At 35.2% G+C, this 24,165-nt stretch overlaps 1 protein-coding gene across 2 annotated transcripts in view; it reads right to left on the bottom strand.

Moving 5' to 3' along the window:
* The window catches only part of LOC110113583 (protein TSS), a 42,532-nt gene extending 32,316 nt beyond the window's left edge, over nt 1-10,216 (bottom strand). The window contains exons 1-12 of one of the 2 annotated variants that reach the window (XM_020846224.2): nt 10,057-10,216; nt 9,659-9,742; nt 9,506-9,567; nt 8,546-8,638; nt 7,093-7,165; nt 6,547-6,849; nt 6,381-6,451; nt 6,164-6,295; nt 5,941-5,982; nt 3,503-4,027; nt 3,236-3,390; nt 2,596-3,145 (exon numbers count right to left, since the gene is read on the bottom strand). In XM_020846224.2, the coding sequence (XP_020701883.1) occupies nt 2,596-3,145; nt 3,236-3,390; nt 3,503-4,027; nt 5,941-5,982; nt 6,164-6,295; nt 6,381-6,451; nt 6,547-6,849; nt 7,093-7,165; nt 8,546-8,638; nt 9,506-9,567; nt 9,659-9,719 (2,067 nt within the window). In that variant the 5' untranslated portion in view covers nt 9,720-9,742; nt 10,057-10,216. Of the gene's footprint in view, nt 1-2,595; nt 3,146-3,235; nt 3,391-3,502; nt 4,028-5,940; nt 5,983-6,163; nt 6,296-6,380; nt 6,452-6,546; nt 6,850-7,092; nt 7,166-8,545; nt 8,639-9,505; nt 9,568-9,658; nt 9,756-10,056 lie in introns of both variants that reach the window. The other variant, XM_020846225.2, reaches the window with a different exon arrangement.
* Nucleotides 10,217-24,165: the final 13,949 nt, after the last annotated feature.

The following is a 24,165-nucleotide window of genomic DNA, read 5'->3' as shown; positions in this document are numbered from 1 at the left end:
CATGGTTTAAAATTGCGCAATGTGAGGCTTGCTTGAGGCCTGCCTTTGCGCAATTCTAGTAAAAAACGCCTCGATGCTTACACCTCGAGTTTTTTTTATGAGGCTTGCGCCTCAACTTGGTTGAGGCCCGCCTTGAGGCCTGCCTCGCCTCACTGGCATGAGGCTTACGCCTCACGCTATATATATTAAAACTTACATAAATCTTGAAGTAAATGTTCGACATTGGACTCTATAGGAGAGGAGGAAGGGGAGAGAGCAGTTCACCATAATGATGATTCAAATGAAAAACCCCTTAGTGATGAAAGTGCTAATGACTTATGAGTTCTTATGTGATATGTCATTGCTATTTATTTTTGGAAATCGGAATTATATGTTAATGAAAAGAATATTGGGATTTCGGAAAGATAGAATTTTGAGTTGAACTATATTTCATGTTGTCTTATTATTGAGATATTTTGATTTCACTTCATATCTTATGCTTTTTTATGTTTTATATTATTCACTCATTAATATATAACAAATTTATCATTTTATGTTTACGCAATCTTTTGATTTTGAGGCTTACGCCTCAAAATGCCTTGAGGCTTACGCCTCGCCTCACGAATGAAAAACGCCTCAATACCCGAATACGCAATTTTAAACATTGATCTAAGGCAGTACTCTCTAATCTTAACTTCCGCTGGAGCTACTCCAACCTTTTCATGTATATGCTCATTTCGTATCCTGTCTCTAAGAGTAAAGCCACTCATCCACCTGAGCATCCTCATCTCTGCAATAGTTAACTTAATATTATGCTTCTCTTTTAATCACCAACATTTTGCACCATAAAATTTATAGGGTAAAGAATTCATGTCATGATTATTCGACAAATTTTACACTGATTATCTACCATCTAATGCAACCATCCACTTTTCTCATCCAGGACTTGGAACCTGGCAACGACAAGTTATAAATAATGGAAGAATAATAGACAAAAGTCATAGATCAAGACATGTATATGATATGCAATTTTAGGAGTGAAACTCATAACGGTCAATCGGTATATTAAAAGATCAAGTGATATCTACTTCAATAGTTTTGAATATCTTCAATATATCAAATTAAAAAAATGATGAAATAAATAAAGATGTAACTTCCAAAGCTATCACTTGTTAGTTGAATGGAAAAGTACTTCAATAGTACCATACAAGAAAATATATATATACTATGATTAAAACTTACAAAGATCATATGAATGTTGGTGACAAACTATCACAAATAATTAAGTATGATAAAACTAAAAGAGTGGATTGAGAAATATTTTTATTATAAAAATCGAGCAAATTAATACCTCATGTACAACCACACAAGGATGAAGAATAAATGCAAACTGAGAACTCATAGAGTCATCATATATTGAATATAACATCAACATTATAGATGTTGACAAATAATATCATAAAAAAATAATAATAATTAAATTGATCACTTTATATGATAAATAAAAATTTTAACATAATAATTGAGCGTATAGAACACCCTTTACAAAAATTGGACCTGAACCGAATTTTTAGATAAAAGCTACTAAAATTGGCTTCGTGTTAGAAGATACAAACTCATAAAGTTTCTTTTGAATTGAATGTTTCTGCAATATAAATTCATAAATTATTTATCTCATATATGTATAACTTGGCAACTATCTTCAAATGCTTGATACATTACTAAATAATTGTGATAGTTTTAAAATTTTAACATCATGCTTTTAGATGTGTATATTAATGAGTAGTCCACTAGTCCTTATTGTGGCTGAATATGATTTATTGATTCATCATTTATAAAACTAAAACCTTTGAATCAACTATGCTAAAAAATTAATAGTAAATAGCCTAGATGCTACAATGTAATATTTATTTGTACAGTATAATTTATGACACTCAAATAGAGAAGCACATTTTGTGCATATTTGGAATATATTTAATATTTAGATTTTAAAAAAATGATTCATCAACAAGTTCTTTTGGCATTATTTTTGTAGATCCAAATGCTTGATTCCTATCCTATTTATTAAGAGATTTCATAAGTTCCGCTTTCTACCTAGCTCTCCCTTGCGAAAGTTTAACAGAGCATAAATTACCTCTATTTTTGTAAGCTGGAGCCTATGTATATTTATAAATATGTCTATATATATGCAATTACTACCAACATGCTATGAAACAATTTTATTAAGCTAAACTTAAGAGGAACATCTTATAAGTTTAATCACCATATAAATATATACATCATTAAAAAGAAAATAATGAGAGAAAAAAATGTTGATACAGTATCAAATGTGATCACATAGTGGACCCCTATCCTATAGAATTGGCCGTTAAAAATCATAGTTTTTCCTGTAGAGTGAAATCACTGTAAAAGCAACAACAAATACTCCCTCCCTCACTCTAAAATAGCTGTTGATTAGCATCTAAGCTAAAATTAATAAAAAGTCTTTTTAATGCAGCTAAGTATTGAAATGTAATATGGTAGAAACATCAAGTGACACATTATACCTGTAAGATACATTTTCATCTATACAAACAATGATATAGAGAAAGGAGAAGTACCATGCTAAATGAGTACCTTAAGATGAAGTCCTGTTTCAGAATCTTTCAATCTCATAAATGCTGAATCAGGTAACAGGTCTTTGAGTGTGCATTGACTCTCAGTTGATTTTGACTCTTTTAGAGTATCAATGCTCTTGAAATTTTGGACCTCACCCGCAACTTCTATGTCTGAAGATTTTCTATCAATGGCTTTACCGTTTTCCTCATTCACATCTTGTTTCTTCTTGGAATTCCTAAGAATCTTAAGAGGTTTTCCGAGGCCTTCAACCTTGGTTTCATTTCTTCCTTTTTCAACAGCATGTTTCCTGTCCTTATCACCAGCTTGTTTCTTATCTTTCTCAGCATTTTTTTGGTCCTGCAAATGCTGTACCCAACAGGCCCCAAGTTCCCATCTAAAGAAGATACTTTTATCAATTTCTTCTTCTTCAAGCTTTGCTAGACTCTGAATGAGCACTTTCTCTATGAAATCTTGAGCAGCAGATTGTTCTTCAGGTCTGGAAGTCTTTGAAGGATTTGATGTTCGCTTGTATTCAGATGCAGGGCCTTTGTGAAGAAGCATCCTCAAACTTTAGAGAACATCAAAGACATTAGAAGCATTGAACTCAACTGAAATGACTAAGAATAAAGTTAAATGGCTACTTAACAATCAAAGTAACCTGTTAATGTTCAAAGCATTTGATCCTTCAGGCTGGTCCTCTATATCAAGAGTTTCTAATGGGCGATCTGCTTCCAATCTTTCTTCGTAGTTAACTTTAACAACTGCAACATAACCACAGTATCTTATGTTGACAACACCTAAAGTGCAAACATCCTGCAAAATCACAGATTGTTCTTTGAAAAAATGAATTGTAGCAATAACCATTATGGCTTTCAAGCTTCAGAATTAAATAATAAACTAGAACATAGCTAATTATTGTCCTTACATGGGCTGCTGTATTTTCATCTGCAGTGATTCCTTTTAATAAGTTTCTCTCTGCCAGATGTTTACAGTCCATTCCTGTTGTTCTGGTCCCATCAATCTTTGTATCTACCTTTTGGCTTGCATCTGAAGCATCCTTGAAAACAGTGACGCTAAAATCTCCAACTATCTCAAGGTGTAGAATTTCTTTTTCCTCAAGTGATGGTATCACACGGTTCACTTCAATAACATGCTTGATTGCTGCAATTGCTCTAAAGATGGCAACATCTACAAACACACTATGAAGCAGGAAAGCATTCCTATCCCTGATCTGTCTTTGCTCTGTAGTTTTGCAAGGCATAGCTGTAATAAACCGAAACTTACTAGCCCAAGGAATTAAATCACTTTTGCCATCTCTAGCCCATCCGCCACCATTACCTCCCCATGTTTCATCCTCTGTGGGGAGGGGAGGAAATGTTGTGGGTGATTGTGCAGAAAATGGTGGAACGAGCCATGTATTAGCACGATATCCATAAGGAAGATTACCAAACTGCATCATGAAGAAACAATTTATAAGTTAAGAAGGAAGAGGGCTAGGCTAACTGAAGAAATCTAAATCATAATGAAAACAGCACGACAATCTTTCATGAACCAAAACCACAGCATATGATGTGGTTATAACTGAAGCGTTCTCATTATTGACGATATATTGTATTTTTTTGTGGACATTTTGGTAGAACCCAACCTTGGAAACACTAAAAAGCTAACTGGCACATGAGAACTTCCTTGTGTATAGAACACAATCATTCGTAAATTGCTCTCTTCCTATCTTAGCTAATACTGCTTTATTTCTGGGTTTTAGCTACTTTCTTAAATTATAAAATACATGTATTTTAAAAACATCAACAAACAACACCTAATTAAAAAGAGAACTATGTTCTATTTGGTTCCTGCACTTTTAAAAGTAATTAAGTACTCATTTAGTTCTAAAATTATATGCTTGTCAATATAATATAATATGCTAACATGAATAATGTATAACTTATTCCATCACATTTTTATCTCTTATTTCATATCCATGAATAGCCTATCCTAATAGAAAGTTACCTCTAATAATAATCCTCCCTGAGGCTAGGTTGTCATAGTTTATCCATCTCTTCTCAAAATTGATTTTTTAAACAATGCACTAATCCAATTTGGAGAGCATATGCAACAACAACATTAAAAAACCCAGCATCAATAAATAACTTAAAACCAATAACCCTTTCATTAATAGCACATCCATCAATAATTTTATCTTTGAACTTTGTATTTTTTATTGTCTCTACCCATTCTTATAGTTGACTCTACAAAATAAATTAATTAATAATGTTTTCTGATATCCCTATATTTCACCCCGTTCTATTTAGTTATAGCAAACAAGCAATGTTTAATTCTTATTCCAATCATTATATCAACTAATTCTTATGTCATCTCATTAGAAATATGAAACTTTCATATGGTAAATCCAAACTCAAATTTAGACTTAGGAGACTTTAGCCTTTTTTCATGACAATTTGGTTCAATTAAGACTTAGGAGCTTGTTCTGCTACTCTCTCTCTCTCAAGACTTATGTTGTAATCTTGCTTGTGTCTTAATTATAGCCACATCATGACTTGCTCTATAACCTCATATGCTCTTAACTTTCTTCCTCAAAACTTGCATCACAATAGTCTCACCTTATGGCCTGCACAATAACCATCTCCAACGAGAAGTATGCCATAAAACCTAGTCAGACTTACATCATAGTCAATTTTATGCCATAAAACTCTAGTTATGATGTAGCCCTTGCGGTTGCAAACATTTATAATATTATAATTGGCATGCAAGAGGACCTACCTTAGTGCCCTTCGTATCACCTTTAATTATTGCCTTATCTGAAGTCCCTCCCATTACTTCGAGGTAGATCACATACGTACTAATGTTCTACAAATAATCGATGCCGATCAACTGAGATTGGCCCATTGATTTTTATCAACCCAAAATTTTTTATCTTAAAAAAAAAAATCATACGTCCCACCCTATTCTCTTGTATGTGAGATATCAAAAAGGGCTAAAGAGACTGAGATTGATCCTTACTCCACCAGCATGAGCATGACTTTTGACGCATAACAATGATAAACAAATGCAACATCCTCTACAGCCATGCTTGAAGTGAAAGATAATTACTAATGAGATACCCAAGAAAGGTTATCTTAATAATCCTAACGTTCAGGATTCATAAATGAAATTGATATGGATCCTGACTTGTGTTTCTAAGTACTGAAATAAGCAATAAAGGTTTTGTTGGAAATTTTCATGCAATTCCATCATACAAGAAGCTTCCAGTATTTCGTTCCAAAATGCAAGAAAAAAATAATAATAATAAAAGAATTCCTACAATTCAATGAGCAATGATACAACTACAAAAAAAAAAAATCTAACCTTATTTCTCTCCAAGAATGCGTTCATGAGATCTTCATAAGCCTGCAAGCATCAAGAAATAAAGCAAATTTAAATACTGCAAGTAATCGTAGTCACGTTCAAATATATTAAAAAGGCATGACATATAAGTGAATTCCAAGCACCCATAGTTTAATAGATATCAACGCCATGGTTATCTGATGAAAGCAATAGGGATAAATATTACAGGGAACAATAGAGTCACCTTGTCGAAAGGCCTACTAAGCTGTCTTAGAAGATCAACAAGTTCATGGCAAAGAATTCGCAGTTTCCCAACGCTGTAGAAACCCCTCGCACATGCTTCCACCAAAACCAGCTTACCATTGCAAAGCTTTACCTTCAATCCATCACATTTTGAAGAACTTAATTCAAACTGAAACCCAAATCAAAGGAAAACAAAGCTTATAAAAACAAAATCTCACTTCGAGGAAAAACAGGTGATCCTTCTCAGGCTGCTGATCATCCTGCCGTATTCTCGTCGTCCTCCTTACAACTACGAGAGAAATAAAACAATCAAGAGCTAAACAACCACTCTTGCAGTTTAGAAGATGAAATCAGGAGAGCAGAAAAATGAAAAGCCACGCTTACATTGGAGAGGAGGTGCGAGATGCGCGAGGGAGAAGAACTCGTAGAATGCACCGAGCCTCGGGCACGCTCCGCTAATCTCCGCCTCCACCTCAGCCGTCGCGTCCTTCCGTGGAGGATTCTGCTTACTCCCGGCGGTTTCACCACCTCCTCCGTCGCCGCCACCGGCGCTTTCCTTCTTCCCATCTTTGGGCGCCGCGCCGGCGCCATCCTTCTGCGAAGATGCGGCACCGAAGTAGGAGACGCACGCAACAACGTCCAGCAGACGCCTCACGTGCGCGATGGCCCCGTCCTCGTCGTAGTCCTCTGTTCCACATTTAACAAAGCGTCACTTTCCCCTTTAGTCCGACCGATACCAAAGAGAAACAAGAAACCGAGAGAGAGAAAGTTAGCTTTTCCTCGAGGGCCCCGGGTACCTTTTATTCCCCGGACCCACTTCTTTGAGAAATTTACACGAAACACATACTTTCGTACAGTACGCAAATATACAAAAAGCATTGTCATAAATTAAAAAATACGAGGGGGTTAAATACATAAATTAATTACTACCTTCGACGAGTGTGAGGACGCAGGGCTTCAACCCGGCCACGTCAACCGTATCCTTCAATCTCGGCCCTCGAACCTGAAATGGACGCTCTCATCATTAAACAATATCGAGCCAATATTTTCTTTTGAAATTCCCTATTTCTTCTAGCTGCCATGGCCATATTTCAAAGTTCAGCTCACATTTTCTATATTGGACAAAAAATCGAAAATTAAAGGTCAATTTCATCACTTTCCTATTATTTTATTTTCACACTATAATTATATATTTGGCTATTATTTTACTCACAGCATTTAAAAAAAATATAATAAAATTTTAATTTTATAATCATCTTTATAAAAAATTATTATCATCCATAACATATCCCAACTAAGACTTCATCTGAAACAATTTTCTTATTGTTTTATTTTTCAAACTGAAATTACAATTTCTATTTAACTATTATTTATTATTATTATTACTTTAAATTTGTAATAACAAAATTAAAGGTCATGTAAATCACTTTCTTATTATTTTGTTTTCACACTATAATTATAAATCTATTTGACTATTATTTTCTCATAGTATTAAAATTTTATACTAAAATTTTAATTTTGCAGTTATCTTTATAAAAAGCTATTATCATTTCAAATAAATTCAAATTAAGACTTCATTGGGACAGTTTTCTTAATGTTTTATTTTTTAATGTAAAATTACAAATTTCTATTTAGATTGTTTATTATTTTTTTTTTTAAATTACAATAACAATTTGCTTTCTATTGAAATTTTATGAAGTGGGAAGAAAGTTATCCCAAATAAATGTTAAAACTAAGGGTTCGCTTGGGATGGCTTTCTTTTTGCTTCTTAAAGCAGCTTTTTAGTACAAATTTTTTTAATTTTGTACTAAAAAGCTATTTTAAGAAGCAGAAAAAAAGTCGTCCCAAACGAAGCCTAAGGCTTCATTTGAGACGGCTTTATTCTTGCTTTCTAAAATGACTTTCTAGTACAAAAATTAGAAAGTCGTTTTAAAAAGCAATATGAAAGCTATCCCAAACATTTCAAACCATTTTCTTTCTGCTTCTTAAAGCAGCTTTCAATTAAAAAATTAAAAGCTTTGTTTGGCTGCTTCTTAAAGCATCTTTCTAATTAAAATATTAAAAAAATTGTTTTAAGAAGCAGAAATAAAGCCATCCTAGACTTCGTTTGGGATGACTTTCTTATTAAAGTAATTTTTCGGTATAAAAAATTTCTAGTTTAAAAAATTTATATTAAAAAAATATATTTAAAAGTAGTAAGAACTAAGAAAGCTATTTTAAAAGAAGTCGAAGACGTTAACCAAAATGTCAATCTTAATTATATATATAGGTAGAACAAATGATTTATACAAGTAATAGAGGCTAGACCGTCTACCACAACTGTCGCGGTGCAACTCTGTAGGAGGAAAGAAAAAAAAAAAGGGACCAGCCACATGCCACGTACCTCATGCGATACAGAGTAGCTCGTGAGGCAGCAGGTGACGGTGTTCACGCATAGAAGACGCCGTACGTCCACAATCCTGTCCGTCGAAATACCCTGCACGAATCAAGAAGACGAGTAAGTCGGGTAACCCTTCTCAAAATAACACGATTGCGCCGTGTTAGGCGAAGCGAAGCTTAAAGTCACCGTATCGGTGAGGCGGTGAGCGAACTCCATCCACCTCGCGGGGAAAACATGCCCGCCGGGCTTTGGCTCCACCCTTGCCTTGTGGAATCACCGCTCCACATGAAACTCGAGCACATATTTTATGTTTGTTTTATAAATTCCATAATTATTTAACTATATTCTTTAATTCTATTAAAATATTCCAATAACTCCTCTAAAATTTGAGTAATTTTAATTCCCATATTTTTACTCTACCTATTATACATTATTATAATTAAATTATTAAATAATTATTTTAATAATTATCTTATATAATAAAGTAAGATTTTCTCTAAAGTGTATGGAATTATCTTATTCAGAAATATATTTAAAAATACTTTTTTATTCATAAAATTTTAAAATTAAGTTCATCAAATTAAAATTTTATTTGAAACAGTTTTTTTATTATTTTATTAAACTATTTTTTAGTATAAAAAAATTTTAAAACTGACAAAAGAAATACTGATAAACTGTCCCAAATAAAATCTAAAGAATAAAATCTTAGAGATTCATTATTTTTTAAACTATTTGTCTAATTGAGAGTTGTGGACTACTCTTTCTCTTTAAGATTTAAGATTTTATTTGCGATAGCTTTTTTTTTAGTTTCTAAAATAATTTTTAGCACAAAAGAAAATTTTATGCTAAAAAGTTATTTTAGACAATAAAAGAGCTGTTCTAAACAAAGCCTAAATTGCACTTCAAAGAGGATTCAAAACAAAAGAAAGGCTAAAAACAGAGGGCTTATCTCTTAATCAGTACCTTGAGAATAACCTGAGACTCGTCAGGGAGCTTAACTGTGATGTCCAAAGCTAGAGGAAGAACTAATGACAAAGCAAAACCAAACACAAGCAGAGTTATTGCTTATTGCATTACCATCTCGCAATTAAGACGAAGCTCTGATAAAAATGTTACCTTTCTCTTCTTTCTTCTTCTTCTCGGCCTTCGATTTGCCACGACCGCCCTTGGGCGCCATTGATTCCGTCGAAGCGTCTCAGCCTGCTTAGCGTATCTATCAGTAGGAAGAAAGAGTTAAGAAGAAAAAGAAGAAGCTCGGTGGGATTAATAAGGCTGAAAGGATAAGGTAAGAGCACCAGCCATTAGTTCTTAACCTATTATTCAAAAGAGGGACGGTGGGTTAAATTATTGCTACTGGAAGAAAACTGAAGCAGAGCAAGCAGAGCCCACAAAGGCAAGCTAAGGGAGAGACAAACCAATCGAAAAAATTACAGTTGGGCGGTTTAATTTGGGTTTCAAAATTGGGTTTTTGGGAGAGGCGAAGGTGTAGAGAGAGAGAAAGGGAGAGGACTTACCCTGGAGATTGAGATAAGCAGGTTGCAGAGCAGAGAGAAAGAGAGGAGAAGAGAGAAAATGAGGAATGGAAAGGCAGGAGAATGGAGCGGTGGAGGAGGAGGAGAGATAGAGCTGCGGGGGATAGAAGAGAAGTGAGATATGGGGTGTGATAAGGGAGGAAGGGCGGAGATTTAACGGCTGGATATGATATTGGCAGCTTATGACTACGCCTGAGCCCTTCAAATCTGAGCTCATAATGTTTTTTTAATCGTAATAATATTCATAAAGCTTTAGTTTTTTTCCTAAGGGCTCATTTGTTTATTTAAAAAGAATATTTTAGACAATAATTTTATTTTGATTTACTTTTAAGTCTGAAAATAAATTATTGTTTTGAAGAAATTTAGAGAATAGTTGTGATATTTGAAAACAATATGGATGTTTTTTTATCTTAAACAGAATGATAAATGGGATAAGGTTTATCATTTTTTGAAATATTAATATATAGGGGTTGAAGACAAAATTTTAATAGCAATGAAAGAATTTATTTTCCGTGCAATAAAATGAAAATAGTTCAAAGTTCAATAATGGTTGTGAGTGGTGGCCGAGAGAGAGTTGTTGGTGGTGCAATAGTTAGCAATGGTGGCAGCAGTCAATTACAGTGGCGGTTGCTGAGAAATGTGCTAGTGGCGGAAGCTGTCAAATGTGCTAGTGATGGGGCAACGGTGGGAAGCAACCTACCACCAGTGGTTGCGACCAGCAGCGGGCGGTTACTGCGGCACTGGGAATGACCAAGATGTTAAGCAGAAGTAGCAATGATAAATAAATTACATTGTTGTTGGAACCCAATCCAATCTAACAATTTTCAAATACACTAAATTTTTATAAATGATGAATTAAAAATAATTCAGAATTTTATTAATCATTTATTTACTCAAATCAAACAATGTTCAAAATTCTTATATTTAAAATACTTTATCCCTATTTTAGGTTAAACCATATAAATCCCATAAAGTTTACAATCCTAACTATACAATGTCGCATAGGAGCTAGTAGGCTTCTTAGTCATTATTGCATGTGATGCACCTTTTTGGAATGTATAAATTTATTTTCCTGAAAAAGAATAATGAAAATTAGATTTTTTTTTTTTTTTTTTTTTTTTTTGGGGGGGGGGGGGGAATTTGGAGTGTTAGCTCATTTTATAAACTATGAAAGAAAGAACCAAAATACATGTATAAAGCAAAAGAGACCTGCAACCAACCAAAAATAAAGAGGTAGTTGCAAGTAGAGAGAACCTGAGCAAACAATAAGATAAAAAAGGAAAGTAAAAGCAACTCCAAGAGCGTTGAGGACTCAGAATGCTTCTACAAAATCGAGACCTCCAGCAAGCGAAGAAGCATCAAAATCTCCTGGTTACCAAGTATGACCGTCCAAGGAGAGGCTGGATGGAACCAGCACTCATCATTTTCCATCCAAAAAACCTTTCAGCAAACCACAGTGAGGAGTCATAGAATTTTGAATGCCTAAGAGACAGGTTCTGAAGAGAAAGCAGCCGAAACCAAAACAAGTAGAAAGAAACAGCCATAATTATGCTGCCACAAATAGCTATCCCACTCATCAGATAAGAAGATTTATGAAAAGATATGAGTTCTTCCATTTCGTAGTTTTGAGAAGAGCAGCCTTTTTGATTTTCCAAATGATCGTAGATGAACTTTCACAATTGTTGCCAAAAATTCTATAATTCCGAGCCCTCCAAATAAAGTAAATAGCAGCACAGCAGAGAAGCAAGTGCAAATGTTTGATCTGCTTGTTTAGGTCCAAGTCGTTGATATAGGAGAACATTTGATAGAGGTTGGAATGGAGAAGCAGATTTGCAAAGTGTGGAAATATTTTTTTCACAATGCCAAATGTGAAGTCACATTGAAAATACAGGTGCGGTTGTGTTTCCATAGAGTCAGAACAGAAAGTGCAATTGGGATGGACAGAGATCCCTTTAATGTTTAAAGCATCTGCAGTTTTTAGACCGTTCCTAAAAGCCAACCAAGCAAAAGCAGAGAAACGAAGAGCATAATGTTTATGCCAAATAAAATCCAAATTAGCTCTATCGCAGTTGGCATAGTAGTGGCTGGTAAACTTCTTAAAATCCGGTTTCTCAGATAGTTGGAGCTAGTTACAAACCCAGCCATCCGCATAAATAGGAATAGAAATAATTTCTATGGAAATAGACTAAGGGATATTAGTAGGGAGAAACCATCTACCATTAGAGGTTAAGCATTGCCCCAGAGAAACCATTAAATCCTGATTTAAGAGCTCGGAAGAGAGCTCAGACCTCATATCAATAAGAGATTTATTATTGCACCATGGATCCCATAAAAGAGATAGGGAAGAATTTTGTAAAACTTTGAAGTTAAAGCAAGGCCATATTTGGGTAGCAACATCACAAAGGAATTTCCAATACAGCGAAGCACGGGTATTGGGGTACCAAAATGATGTGTACTTTGCTCTCCACCAGCTGAATAAGGGGCTATCAGTGTTAAAAAAATCTCCAGATTAACAACCCACTAAAATCATAATAAAGACTAGCAATAGCTGGGATCCCAACCCACCAAATTCCTTTGGCCTACAAGTATCTTTCCATGCAACCATGTGAAGTTTCCTTTTAGCAATATCACCATAATAAAGAAATCTAGAGCATATCTTGTTGATAGTCTTACAACAAGCTTTTGGGATAATTACTCCTTTAATCCAATACGCAAGAGTATTGGAGATAGAGAAATTCAAGAATTGAATTCTCCTAGCAAAAGAAAGGGTCTTAGCCTTCCAACCATCTAAAGCCGATACAATTTCTCCAGCAAAGGTTGGAAATTAGAAATTCGACTTCCTAGTGTAAATTGGAAGCCCAAGGAACTTAACCGAAGTCTGGGATATTGGAATATTCAGGATGTTGGCAATATCCAAATCCATAGAAGTATTCTTAGAGAAAATAATAGTGCTTTTACCATAATTAACTCGTAGGCTGGAGGCATCCCCAAAAAGATGTAACAAATTTTTAAGAGCATGAGCATTAGCCGTGGTAGCATTCCCAAAAAATAGAACATCGTCTGCGCAGAGAAGGTGAGAGACTAAAAAATTCCTGAGATCAAGCCCTTAAAAGTGATTAGCTGTAGGTGCTTCCTCAAAAAGAGAAGAAAGGCCATCCATTGCAATGCTAAAAAGATAAGGGGAGAGTGGGCAGCCTTGTCTAAGTCTGGATGTTGAATTGAAAAAACCTTCCAAGGCCCCATTAATGGAGATGGAAAAATGGACATTAGTAATACAACCTTTGACCCAAGTGATGAAGGTATCAGGAAAATCCTTTTGTAACAGCCGATTAAGAATGAATTCTCTAGAAACCAAGTCAAAGGCTTTGTGAATATCAAACTTAGCACAAAAGAATTTGTTCTTGTGCTTATGGTTGAAATCTCCAAGAAGCTCAGCGGCTAAGATGATATTGTCCGAGATGGATCTATTTTTAATGAAACCGTCTTGGCAAGGGTGCATAATGAAAGGCATAATCTCTTTCATCTTATTAGCAATGATCTTAGCCACAATTTTATAGAAGGTGTTACATAGAGAGATAGGTCTATAACCAATTATGGAAGCAGCATGAGGATTTTTAGGAATTAGAGCGATAGCAGTGGCTTTTGCTTGCTTAGGCATAGAGGCTGAGGAAAAGAAATAAAGCACAGCATCACAGTTGTTTACCTATGATATTCCAGAACGATTTGTAAAAACCAAATGTAAACCCATCCAGACCAGGAACAGAGGAGGAAGGGGAACAGAAAACAACATTTTTTATTTCTTCAATAGAAACAGGAGCAGTCAAGGCAGAAATAAGGTTATTAGGAATATTGTTACCAGTGGTGATATGCCTAAAAATGTTGGGAGTAAAGGTGCAGGTGTTGAACAACCTACAAAAGTGTTGAATAGAAGCATCACAAATATCTTTAGGATCAGTCAAAACACCAGCATCAGTGGAAATAAATTTTATTTGGTTGATATTATGCCTGGTGTTAATTCTAGAGTAGAGAAATTTTAAATCATCTTCCTTGCAAGAGAGCCAATTGGCTTTAGCTCTCTGAGCAATCCAGTTCGACCAAGCTTTGTTAAAATTCACAAGCTTGAGATTAACATCTTTAAGATTGGTATTGAGTTCAGCATCAGTGGCGTTGCTTTGCAAATGGGTGAGGTAGTAATTTTGGGTAGAGGTAAGCTTCTCAATGAGGAGTTTCAGATGGTTGGAGGATGCCCAGGAATTGGACTTAATGTATTGCTTTAGAGTCTTGATCTTGTGGTAAAATGAGAAAATGGGGCTTTTATGAGTGTGAGAGGAAAAAGCATTGAAAAGGCAATCCCAAAATTCAGGCAGCTTTTCCCAATAATTTTTGTAGAGATATCTATGCTTGTAATGGGAAGAAGTTTGGGACAACACCACAATAGGGGAGTGGTCAGAAATAAGAGGGTCCCCAACATTGTAGAAGGAATTAGGATAGTTAATTAATCATGCGTCATTAACCATGATCCTATCCAAACGAATATGAATCGAGTTATCTAACCTGTGATTAAACCAGGTATAATAATGCCCTACCGAAGATAGTTCATGCACACCAGCACCAAAAATTATGTTGTTAAAATCAGCTAGCTTGCCATAGGAAAGAGCAGAACCACTAGCTTTTTTGTTAGGAAATCTGCAACAATTAAAATCTCCCGAGATTATTCAGGGAGTGGTGATGCTAGAATCCAAATCCATAATTTTGTCCCAAAGGACTTTCCTATCATCCGCGGAATTAGAGGCATGGACCACAAAAATATAACAAGAATAGGTAGAACCCGAGAAGAGCATGACATGTATCAATTTGCAAGAAGAGAAGAAGGGTTTAAAGTCAACTTTGAGGGAATTCCATTTGATCCAGATTCTTCCAGGGCTAGAACAATCGAAATTGTTGTAAGAGGCCTCTGAGTTAAAAAAAGAGTGAGAGGAAATAAACCAAGGGTCAGAAACCGAAGCCAGAGAAACTTTTGCTTCCAGGATAAACATAATATCCAACCTATGTTTATCACAAAATTTCCTGCAACACACAACCTTGTCCGGGCTATTAAACCCACGCATGTTCCAAGCGCCAATAATGGGAAGGGTCATTGGGAGTTGGAGGGGGTGTTGTTAGCCTTTTTGGCTTGTTTGCCTCTTATAGTTTTGTTGCCTTGACCCTAAGATTTTGGCAGATTATTGTGTTTGATGGTTGGTGAGTGAATAATTTGGTCTTTAGGGTTAAAAAGGTGTTCAATAGCATCCAAGATGCCAAGGGAATGTAGTGAGGAGGTTAGAATTTCTTGATTATCAGAAAGGGTAGAGAACTTATTATTGGCAAGAGGTGGAGGGTTATGTTAGGGAGATGGAGGTTTTAAAGAAGTTTTTGGTGGGGAGCATGTGGTGATAGAGGCTACATCCAGAGGGATAGTTTAAATTTGGGATCAAGGATGTGGAAGGGTTGGAGGATGACGTCGTTGGATCAGGGATGGTAGATTACTGCTGGATAGTGGGTTGTAGTAGGGCTGGGCTGGGATAGGGGTTAGGCTGTGTGGCTAGAGGAAAAGGAGGTTTGGGAACATTAATCCGAGGGGGGGGGGTGTGAAACGGGGTTTATGGCTGGAACTTCTGCCTCTTGGTCGGTTATCATGTTGGGCAGTAGTGTTTGTGGTATTTGTGTTTTTGGGGCAAGAGGTGGGAGAATGGTTGATAGAGCCACAGTGAGTGCATGGATTAGGTATCCAGTCGTATAGAACGGTGAGAGGAGTGATTTTCCCGTCAACAGAGATAAAAATTTCATCTGGGAGGGGTGAGGAATTGTTCACCTGAATGCAGACCCTGGCGAAGGTAAGTCTGGTTTTTATCAACGTGAGCTCATCCACAGCAAGCGGAACTCCAACACAGCAGGCAATTTTGGAGATTCCTTCAGGCGTCCAGCAAGAAAGGGGAAGATTTTTAATTTTGATCCATAGCGAAATGATCGGGAACTCTTGGAGCATAGGGTTGAAGTCCGGAGACCATTTCTGTAGGATGAATGGCTTGTCGAAGAAGAACCAAGGTCCTTCTGACCATGCCATGTCGTAGTCCTCCGGCGAGGTGAATTTTAGGAGGAAGAAGCCATCGTCTAGGGTAAGCAAGGAAAGTGATCCCTTAAGGGTCCAGGTTCGCTTGATGGCAGCTAACAGAGATTCATAGAATGGTCAGTGGCCAATAGAGTATTCGACTAGGGATAGCGACCATTCGGGAGCACCGGCTTTGAACTGAGCTTTGGTGAAGAGAGCAGTGACGTTGGTAGTGGGAACATGCAAGAGGGTGGAGGAAAACTCTGTAGAGACTTATTTGTGGAAGGCTAAGAGTGGTTTCCAATCCAGGGGAGCAGATGCTAGTGGATTAGAAGTTGAAGAGGAGGAGAGGGGAGGAAAATGCGAGGAGGACATCCTGAATGGAGTGTTTCTCAGAGCGAAGTTGGTGGCGACACAAGGAGAGGGAAGCTGGGAAACCTAGCCGAGCTCTGTAGCGTGAGCTTATTACTCAAGCGGGGGCTTTGAGGTTGTTGGGAAAGTTGATTTGCAAGATCATAATATCGAAAGAGGCTAAACACTTAAAATGAGCTTTAAGCAAACTAATTAAAAATTAGAAATCTTAATCAAAGTATTCTCGGCATGGCCTTTTCCTCTGCCCTTTCGTTTACTGTAACCTTCGGATATCACAGGCTATGGGGGGCTATGGGGGGTTAAAGCTCTGGTGAGCAGCGAAGATCTTTATTGAAAATCTCTCTACGAAACCCAATTCGTCTTAGATTGAAACTTAGATGAATTCTTGACAAACATTCAGCTCGATCTTCATTACTGAGATGAGATGGCAGCTTCGCAACTTCAGGAAAAGCAGCAGAATCACTCCGACAACCATATCAACAAATCCAACAATCCTTATAGTATTTAGAGAAGCTGCTAGGGCGAATTGATCTGAAAGGCATCCCTTGCAAATCGATTCTCCAACTGATCTAGACCTATATAAGTCCGACGATGATCAAGTAGGTATTCCTGTCTGATTTTGATTTAGATGTTGAACCCATCGTTGTTGATCATCAATCGCATCAACTTCTAGATAGAAATCAGTATCTCACTCTCAAGGCAGAGTGACATTTGAGAAAGATTATCTGTGTAGAAATGGGCAAATTATTGCATCCGGTCACCGGACGCGGAGAATAGGTTCGGACATCCAATAAAAAATTGTCACGTCACCTGCGCTTTTGACTACGCTTTTGACTTGTGCTTTAGTTGCGCTTTGACTGTGCTTTTGACTGCGCTTTGACCCGCGCTTTACCTGCACTTTACATGCGCTTTACCTGTGTTTTACCTATGCTTTTGACGCGCTTAATTTAAAATAATATTTTATTAATATCTGGACCTATCACCGCGTCCGGTGACCGGATGCAATAATTTGCCGTAGAAATGTGATGTATTTTTTAATCAAATTTGGTGAAAGCAGAACAATTATTTATGGTGAAAGAAGATAACTTTTTTTTGGTAGATTTGTAGTGACTTTTGCAAGCAAAAAATAGTTTTCTGAAATCTTTTAGAAATGTTAATTCGAGCAGAATGAAGTTCTAGGTTTGTGGATGAAAGTCAAAATCATGCTACATATAGTTTCGTATGTTTAATTAATTTCTTTAGCATGTTATTGTGTTATCTTTTATCCTCAAATATCTTAAAATTAATAAATAGAGAACTAAAATTAGTTTTAATTTGATTATATTTTGTTTATATTTTTTCAGGATTAATTTCTATTTTCACTTATTAATAATTAATAATTAATTGATAAATTTTTCATAAATTTATTGCTAATTTTTTTAAATATAATTTGGTTTATGTTTCATAATTATATGCTTGAATTGTTTTTTATATGCTAATTATGGTTAATCAAGTTATTAATGAAAAAAAGTTAATCTTCATAATTTTGAATTTGTTTTAACTTTTAAATTAGCTAAAACATTTTAATTATGTTAGTATCACATTTATCTTACTAAGAAAATTTTTTAGATATCCGTGGATCTCTGAAAGGGAATGCTCGTGTAGGTTAGATGCAAAGAATATGATTGCACTATCTAGTGGGACCAAGAAAAATAAAGGCTTTAGCCTACACGCTTCAATGGATAATGATGTATATGACCAAAGAGTCACGAGATTTCTCCCATTCAATACATTAACTTGAATGACATTTATTTTATGTGAGTGTCAATTTCCTACGTGCCCAATCCTCCGTGGTTAATTAGATCTTTTGCCTCAACCTGAGAACATTATTGATTATGGATGTTATTTTATTCTCTAGATTTGTTGCATAGTGAAATTCCTAGATTCTTATAATCTAAATGAGATAGGCTCAATAAGCTATTCAACACGCATAAAGATCTTTCAATGACCTAGTCGGTTCAAAGGAAAAAAAATCAAGAGAGGATAAATCGTACATAAGGCATGCAAGAGAGAAAGATGAAAGAGACATCATCAGTGTGACATATATAAGAGGGATTTATTGCCTTTCAAGAATAGAGATCTCATCAAACAAAAAGGCATGCAACGATATACTCATAATGATTGTTATTGATAAAAAATATATATGGGACGCATTGTATTCTCAATATTAAAGCCATCGACCTGGCTAATGCAAGACAATGAGGGGACTTATAACTCAAATTTCATCAGTGATCTAAGCAACCTAGATATGAATTTATCACCCTACTCGAAAATGGGTACCAGCTAAAACTACACCGAGCATGTTTTTTAAATTTATGCAATGCAATCTTATGTAAATGAAAGAGTGGTGGGGAGTTATTGAAGAGGAATGGGTCATAGGCCCGTCCATGAATAATGTTATGTTAATGAAATTGTGAACTATCGCTCTATGTGAAAAAATAAAATCTATATGTTTAACTTTGACTATACATGAGGGTAGGGCTAATCAAAACTAATTGGGAGCCACCATGAAGTGGGCGTAGTTTTTAATACAATTTATACTTTGAAAAAAGCAACCAAAGAGGGGCCATGCATTAAGTTTTGAAAGCATGTTGGTTGATTTTAAACCCTATGTTTCTTTCATCTTGATTAAACAAAATTTATCTTAGAAAACTTAACATCTTAAGAGTCTAACATGAAGACTTTGTTTGAGCCACCCGAAAGCAAAATAATTAAAAAAATCTAATAAAATCATGCGGTTCTAGTGCACAATCAAAGTAAACACACCAATCATCAAAGAATAAATAATAAATAAGAGGTCAAAAGTATAGTTGGGTACTATAATACACATTAGAAAAAGAAAAAAAAAGGTAATTGAGCTTTACCATAATTATAACTTAGTCCTAAAACTATATATATGTGAATGACATGTGGGTCTTGATCAATCTTCACATTTTTGACCTCCTATCTTCTAAAATACCCACATGTCTACATGACTGTCATAACTAAAATTATATATAGAAAGAAAATTACATATGTTCCCTACAAAATAGAGATTAGCATAGTTATAATAAAGCAATCATATTCACATCCAAACAAAGTCCTTAGGGAAACATCTTAAAAGGCTTAGCAATCCATGTAGTATATATTAGAGAGCATATTTATAATTATTATAACATTTCATTAGCCCTTGGGAATGTGGTCACCTACAAAAGATATCTCTAGAAAATGTCTAACCACTTAAGGGCAAGTGCCCACTCATCAATCCATAAAATAAAAAAACAAAGCAAACATAAATAGTGCAAAATACAATTAATAAAAGACCACATCATAGCATAAAAAAATTTTAAGTGAAAAATAAAGAAATTGAAAATATTATCCTAGCTACACCCTACCTTAAGATGCCTATTAAAAAGTGTTATATATAACACCTAAGTGTGTGCAAAGTTAGTGTTAGATGATTCTCCTAATTTAAGTGAAGGTTTAAAGTTGCAAGGTTGAGTTCATACTTTTTAATTTATTAATCCAGATATTTCTATTTAAGTGAATAGTCATTTAGGATGAATTAATTATAATTAAATTTTAAAATTATAATTTTGGTGTATATATATATATATATAGGCCATATCCTATGATAGAGTTATAAAGAATTAAGGGGAAAGAAGCCCATCCTAAATCCTAAACCAAACTAAGGTTAGAGTGGTTATACGACTATAAGAGTGGCTAATCCCTCCTTGAGTTCCTAGGGCTTGAGGTAAGGCTAATAGGTGACACACTATAGTGGGCTTATTACTTATCATAAAAATCCTAAGCTTCCTCTATCTAAGATTGACCAATTTTTAAAGGACATTATGAGAATGAAAAACTAAAAAAGTGTAATTTGTGTAAATCTTTGGACCTTTTTTCCCTTACTTATGAGGTATGTGGCATTGTAATAAAGGGCACGAGGATCAAAGCCTCCTTATAACACGTAGCACTACAGCCCAAGGATTACAGCCTATAAACCTCACATCAAAAATAAGCACACATCTAACATAGGCTAAGGCACTAGGGCTTAACTTAAAGTTTATTTGCTTATCCAACATCACATGTTATATTTGAAAATACTTTTAAAATATTTCTTTATAAGATTTATAATTTAATGTCTACATTTCATCAATTTGTTCATAGCATCATAACAAAGGGTACGAAGACTAGCCTCCTTAGGACACACAACCTTGTAGCCTAAGGATTCTAGGCTATAAACATTATTGATGGAATAGGTAATATAAAAGATTTCAAATAGTTTTATTTTTTTTTCATATATGCACATTAGAATTCGATTATGAAATTTTTGAAATGGAAAATGAAACTCCAACTTGGGATCCTAGACTCGATAGAAGCAATGGAGCCTAATTTATTGCCTATAAAAATATACACTACACAAATCTAGTATAAAGATCAACCTAACATATTAGAGCCCATATTTGACTTTATTTTTTTTTTACATTTTTTTATGTTCAAAGAAACCAAATTTGGAAACTAAAAAATATTGAGGTGATTTTTATAGTTGTTTAAGTATTTTATTAGCAAAACTAAATAAAATATCCTAGCGAGGTGATCTGCTTCGTGCAAAAAAATATTGATGCACATAGTACAAAAAGGTGACATACACTATAGGCCTACTTCACCACATAAAGGTTACTAAGGTTCACAAAGGGGGGCAAGCTGTGGCCAATGCCTAACACATCATACCATACATATTTGGATGAAAGTAAAAGTATCAATCAAAAGTGTGTGTGAGTGTTATCAAATCATTCAAAACTATAAGATTGGCTATAACAAAATTGTAAAAAATTTACCTAACCAAGAAGTAAGCCGGATCATATGCATATGCCCCGATAGAACAAAGGAGCCTCTTTATAGGCTCAAGGAGCTACAACCCGCCTACCAAGACATAAAAATGATGTCCTTCGCAAATGACATAAAAAGAACACACATGTAAGTAAATAATATGCAGATGGTGAATGAATATGTAAAATGATGCATGCAACAAGATGACCTAGACCTACATGCATTAAGGGATATGATTTCCCAAAGTCTTGGGTCAAATGATGACCCATAACTTTAAAAAACTAATTTCAAAACTTAGGGGTCTCACTAAGCACAAAGAAAATTATGGGATGTATGGAACATCCCCTAGTTTTTCCTATACAAATTTAAGCCCAAGAAAATGCCTGGTTGGGGATTAATTTGAGAAATACTCTAGAGGTTCAACTGTAAATTATTCTCCTTTTGTCAAACCACTTTAAATTTTTAAATATAGGGCTCATCATCCCAGTTTCATAGAGCCCAATATTATTATATTTAGCCTATAAATAATTTTTTTTTTTATAAATTTTTGGAGTTTTAGTCTATTTTTATATTTAATTATCCATCTTGTCAATCATTGATGTGGTGGCATAATCATTGGATGGCAATAGTCAGACACGTGACACTGTGAACCTCCGAAAGGACACTACCGACAACAGCGTGCAGAGGGTACTTGATCGCACCACCCTGAAGGATAGAGATGATCACATGCCTCAATGCTCATCACAAACGGGCCAATGGAATGGCAGATTAGATCGTACATACGACTGTTGGTGGAATTTTGAAAACATGTTTCGAAAAGATTAGTTTTCTTTGGGAGCTTTAAAATTGAGATTTAATTCTAATTCTAAAATCGAATCATCCCGTTAGAAAAATTATATCACCCCGAAGGACGAACATAAAATTTCATGGGCCAATGGAAGGGCATATTAGATCGTACATACGACTAACCATTGGGGATAGAGGCTCTCACCATCACACCCCGATGGGTAGTAATATATACGACCTAATCAAAATAACGGGTTTCCCCTACCCGATACATTAGCTCGAGTAGGGTTTATTTGATGTGGGATTCAGTTTCCCACGAGAGCAAGCCCCTGTGGTTAATTATATCTCGAGTCGGAGCCTAAGAATACTCTCGATTAAGGATTCGACATTATCATTTTCAAAATGGGATTGGCACATAGGATCTGGACTAAGAAGTTCTACTCAAAGGGAAAGAAAGATTCAAATGGCTTAGTCAACATACATGGTTCATACTAACACCCGGAGAGACTAAGGTAGTGAGAAAAATTGGAGAAAAAAAATCAAGCACTCCAAGCAGTCCAGAGAGAAAGATAAAGGTTGTGTCATCCTGTGATGTGAATAAGTAGGGTTTATAGCTCCATAAGGGAAGGCAACTTACCTACCATTTAGGCATACTACGAGACCGAATGTAGTAGCCTCAAATCCTAAATCTAAGTTGGGTTTAGTGTTCTACACAATACTAGCACCCATGCCTTAACTAATAAAGTGCAAAACTTGGACTTATCCCAGCCTGGGTTGGCGAGCCAACTAACAACCTAAGCACTTTAAAATCATATTGTTTAGTTATTTATAAAAGATGGGTGGGTGATTTAGTTTTTAGAAATAGGGCCGACATCTAGAGAATTTTTTAATTGGTGCTGGACTTATGTTGGGTAAAGCTTCTAGAACTAATGCAGTTAAATTTTAATTTAATTAGTTACTAATGCAATGCATGCTGGTTAAAGTCTCCAAATCAGATATGCATAATTTTAAAAATAAATTTATATAAAATAATTTTTAGAAAAGATTGTGCCTCCCCAGGTCTGGCACTTCATCCTTATAGACAAGATTATACGGACTCTAACAGCAGGCGGGGAGGTGTATTATAACAAGGAGAAAGAAAGATGCAATAATATGCATGCGACCCCAGATAATTCCGGCAGTTCCCTAATTTGTTAAGTTTCTATGTTATTTAATTCTTAAAATTTTAAAAATTAGTTACGCGTAGAAAATATATTTTTTAGTCTTTAAAGAGCCTAACGAAATCCAGGCTAAAACAAAAAAGAAACGACATGCAAATCACCAATAAACTAGAAAAAGCAGGCAACCCAAAGATATTCATTACAAATAAAATACATCAGAATAATCAAATAAATTAATAAATGTCCGTAGGCCAACTACCCTTAATTATAAACTAGGGTCTGCAGAAAGTAAATTGGCTGGGCACCACTGCCAAAAACCCAAATTTCTAAACCTAGGAATAACGTAAATGACTTTGAGTGGAATATTGGGTCTTCAGCTCTTCAATCTTTGGGACTTCCCCTCCTTAGACTCTTTGAATATCCAAACGAAGAGACATTTCTCCCTTAAAGGGGGTATTGCCTTTTCTCTTTTGATATCTAAAAGCCATCCGAACTCGATCTCCAAATAGAAGAAGTCTCTCCACTTTGAGGATGTCTTCTTCTTTTGGAATTCGAGTTAGATAAGAATATCCCAGCTCAAAGACACTTTCATAACTCTTGCCAATATTACAAAATAATTATATTAATGGAAAGCAGTAAATTCTAGACTCTCCTACAAGGTTATCCTAACAAAAATTCCCAAGTAGTTATAATATTCCAAACAGTTTATATAGAAAGTAAAAGTACTCATCACAGCCATAGACTTGGCCATGCTCTTAATTAGTTTTGAGGGCTAAGCAATTCTTTGGAGCACCTGTAGTAGTTGTTATTTTGATTCTTAGCCCTCATTTATTT

Source organism: Dendrobium catenatum, unplaced genomic scaffold (genome assembly GCF_001605985.2).
Source record: "Dendrobium catenatum unplaced genomic scaffold, ASM160598v2 fragScaff_scaffold_1557, whole genome shotgun sequence".
Classification (NCBI taxonomy): domain Eukaryota; kingdom Viridiplantae; phylum Streptophyta; class Magnoliopsida; order Asparagales; family Orchidaceae; genus Dendrobium; species Dendrobium catenatum.
This window is presented reverse-complemented; position numbering and strand designations above follow the sequence as displayed.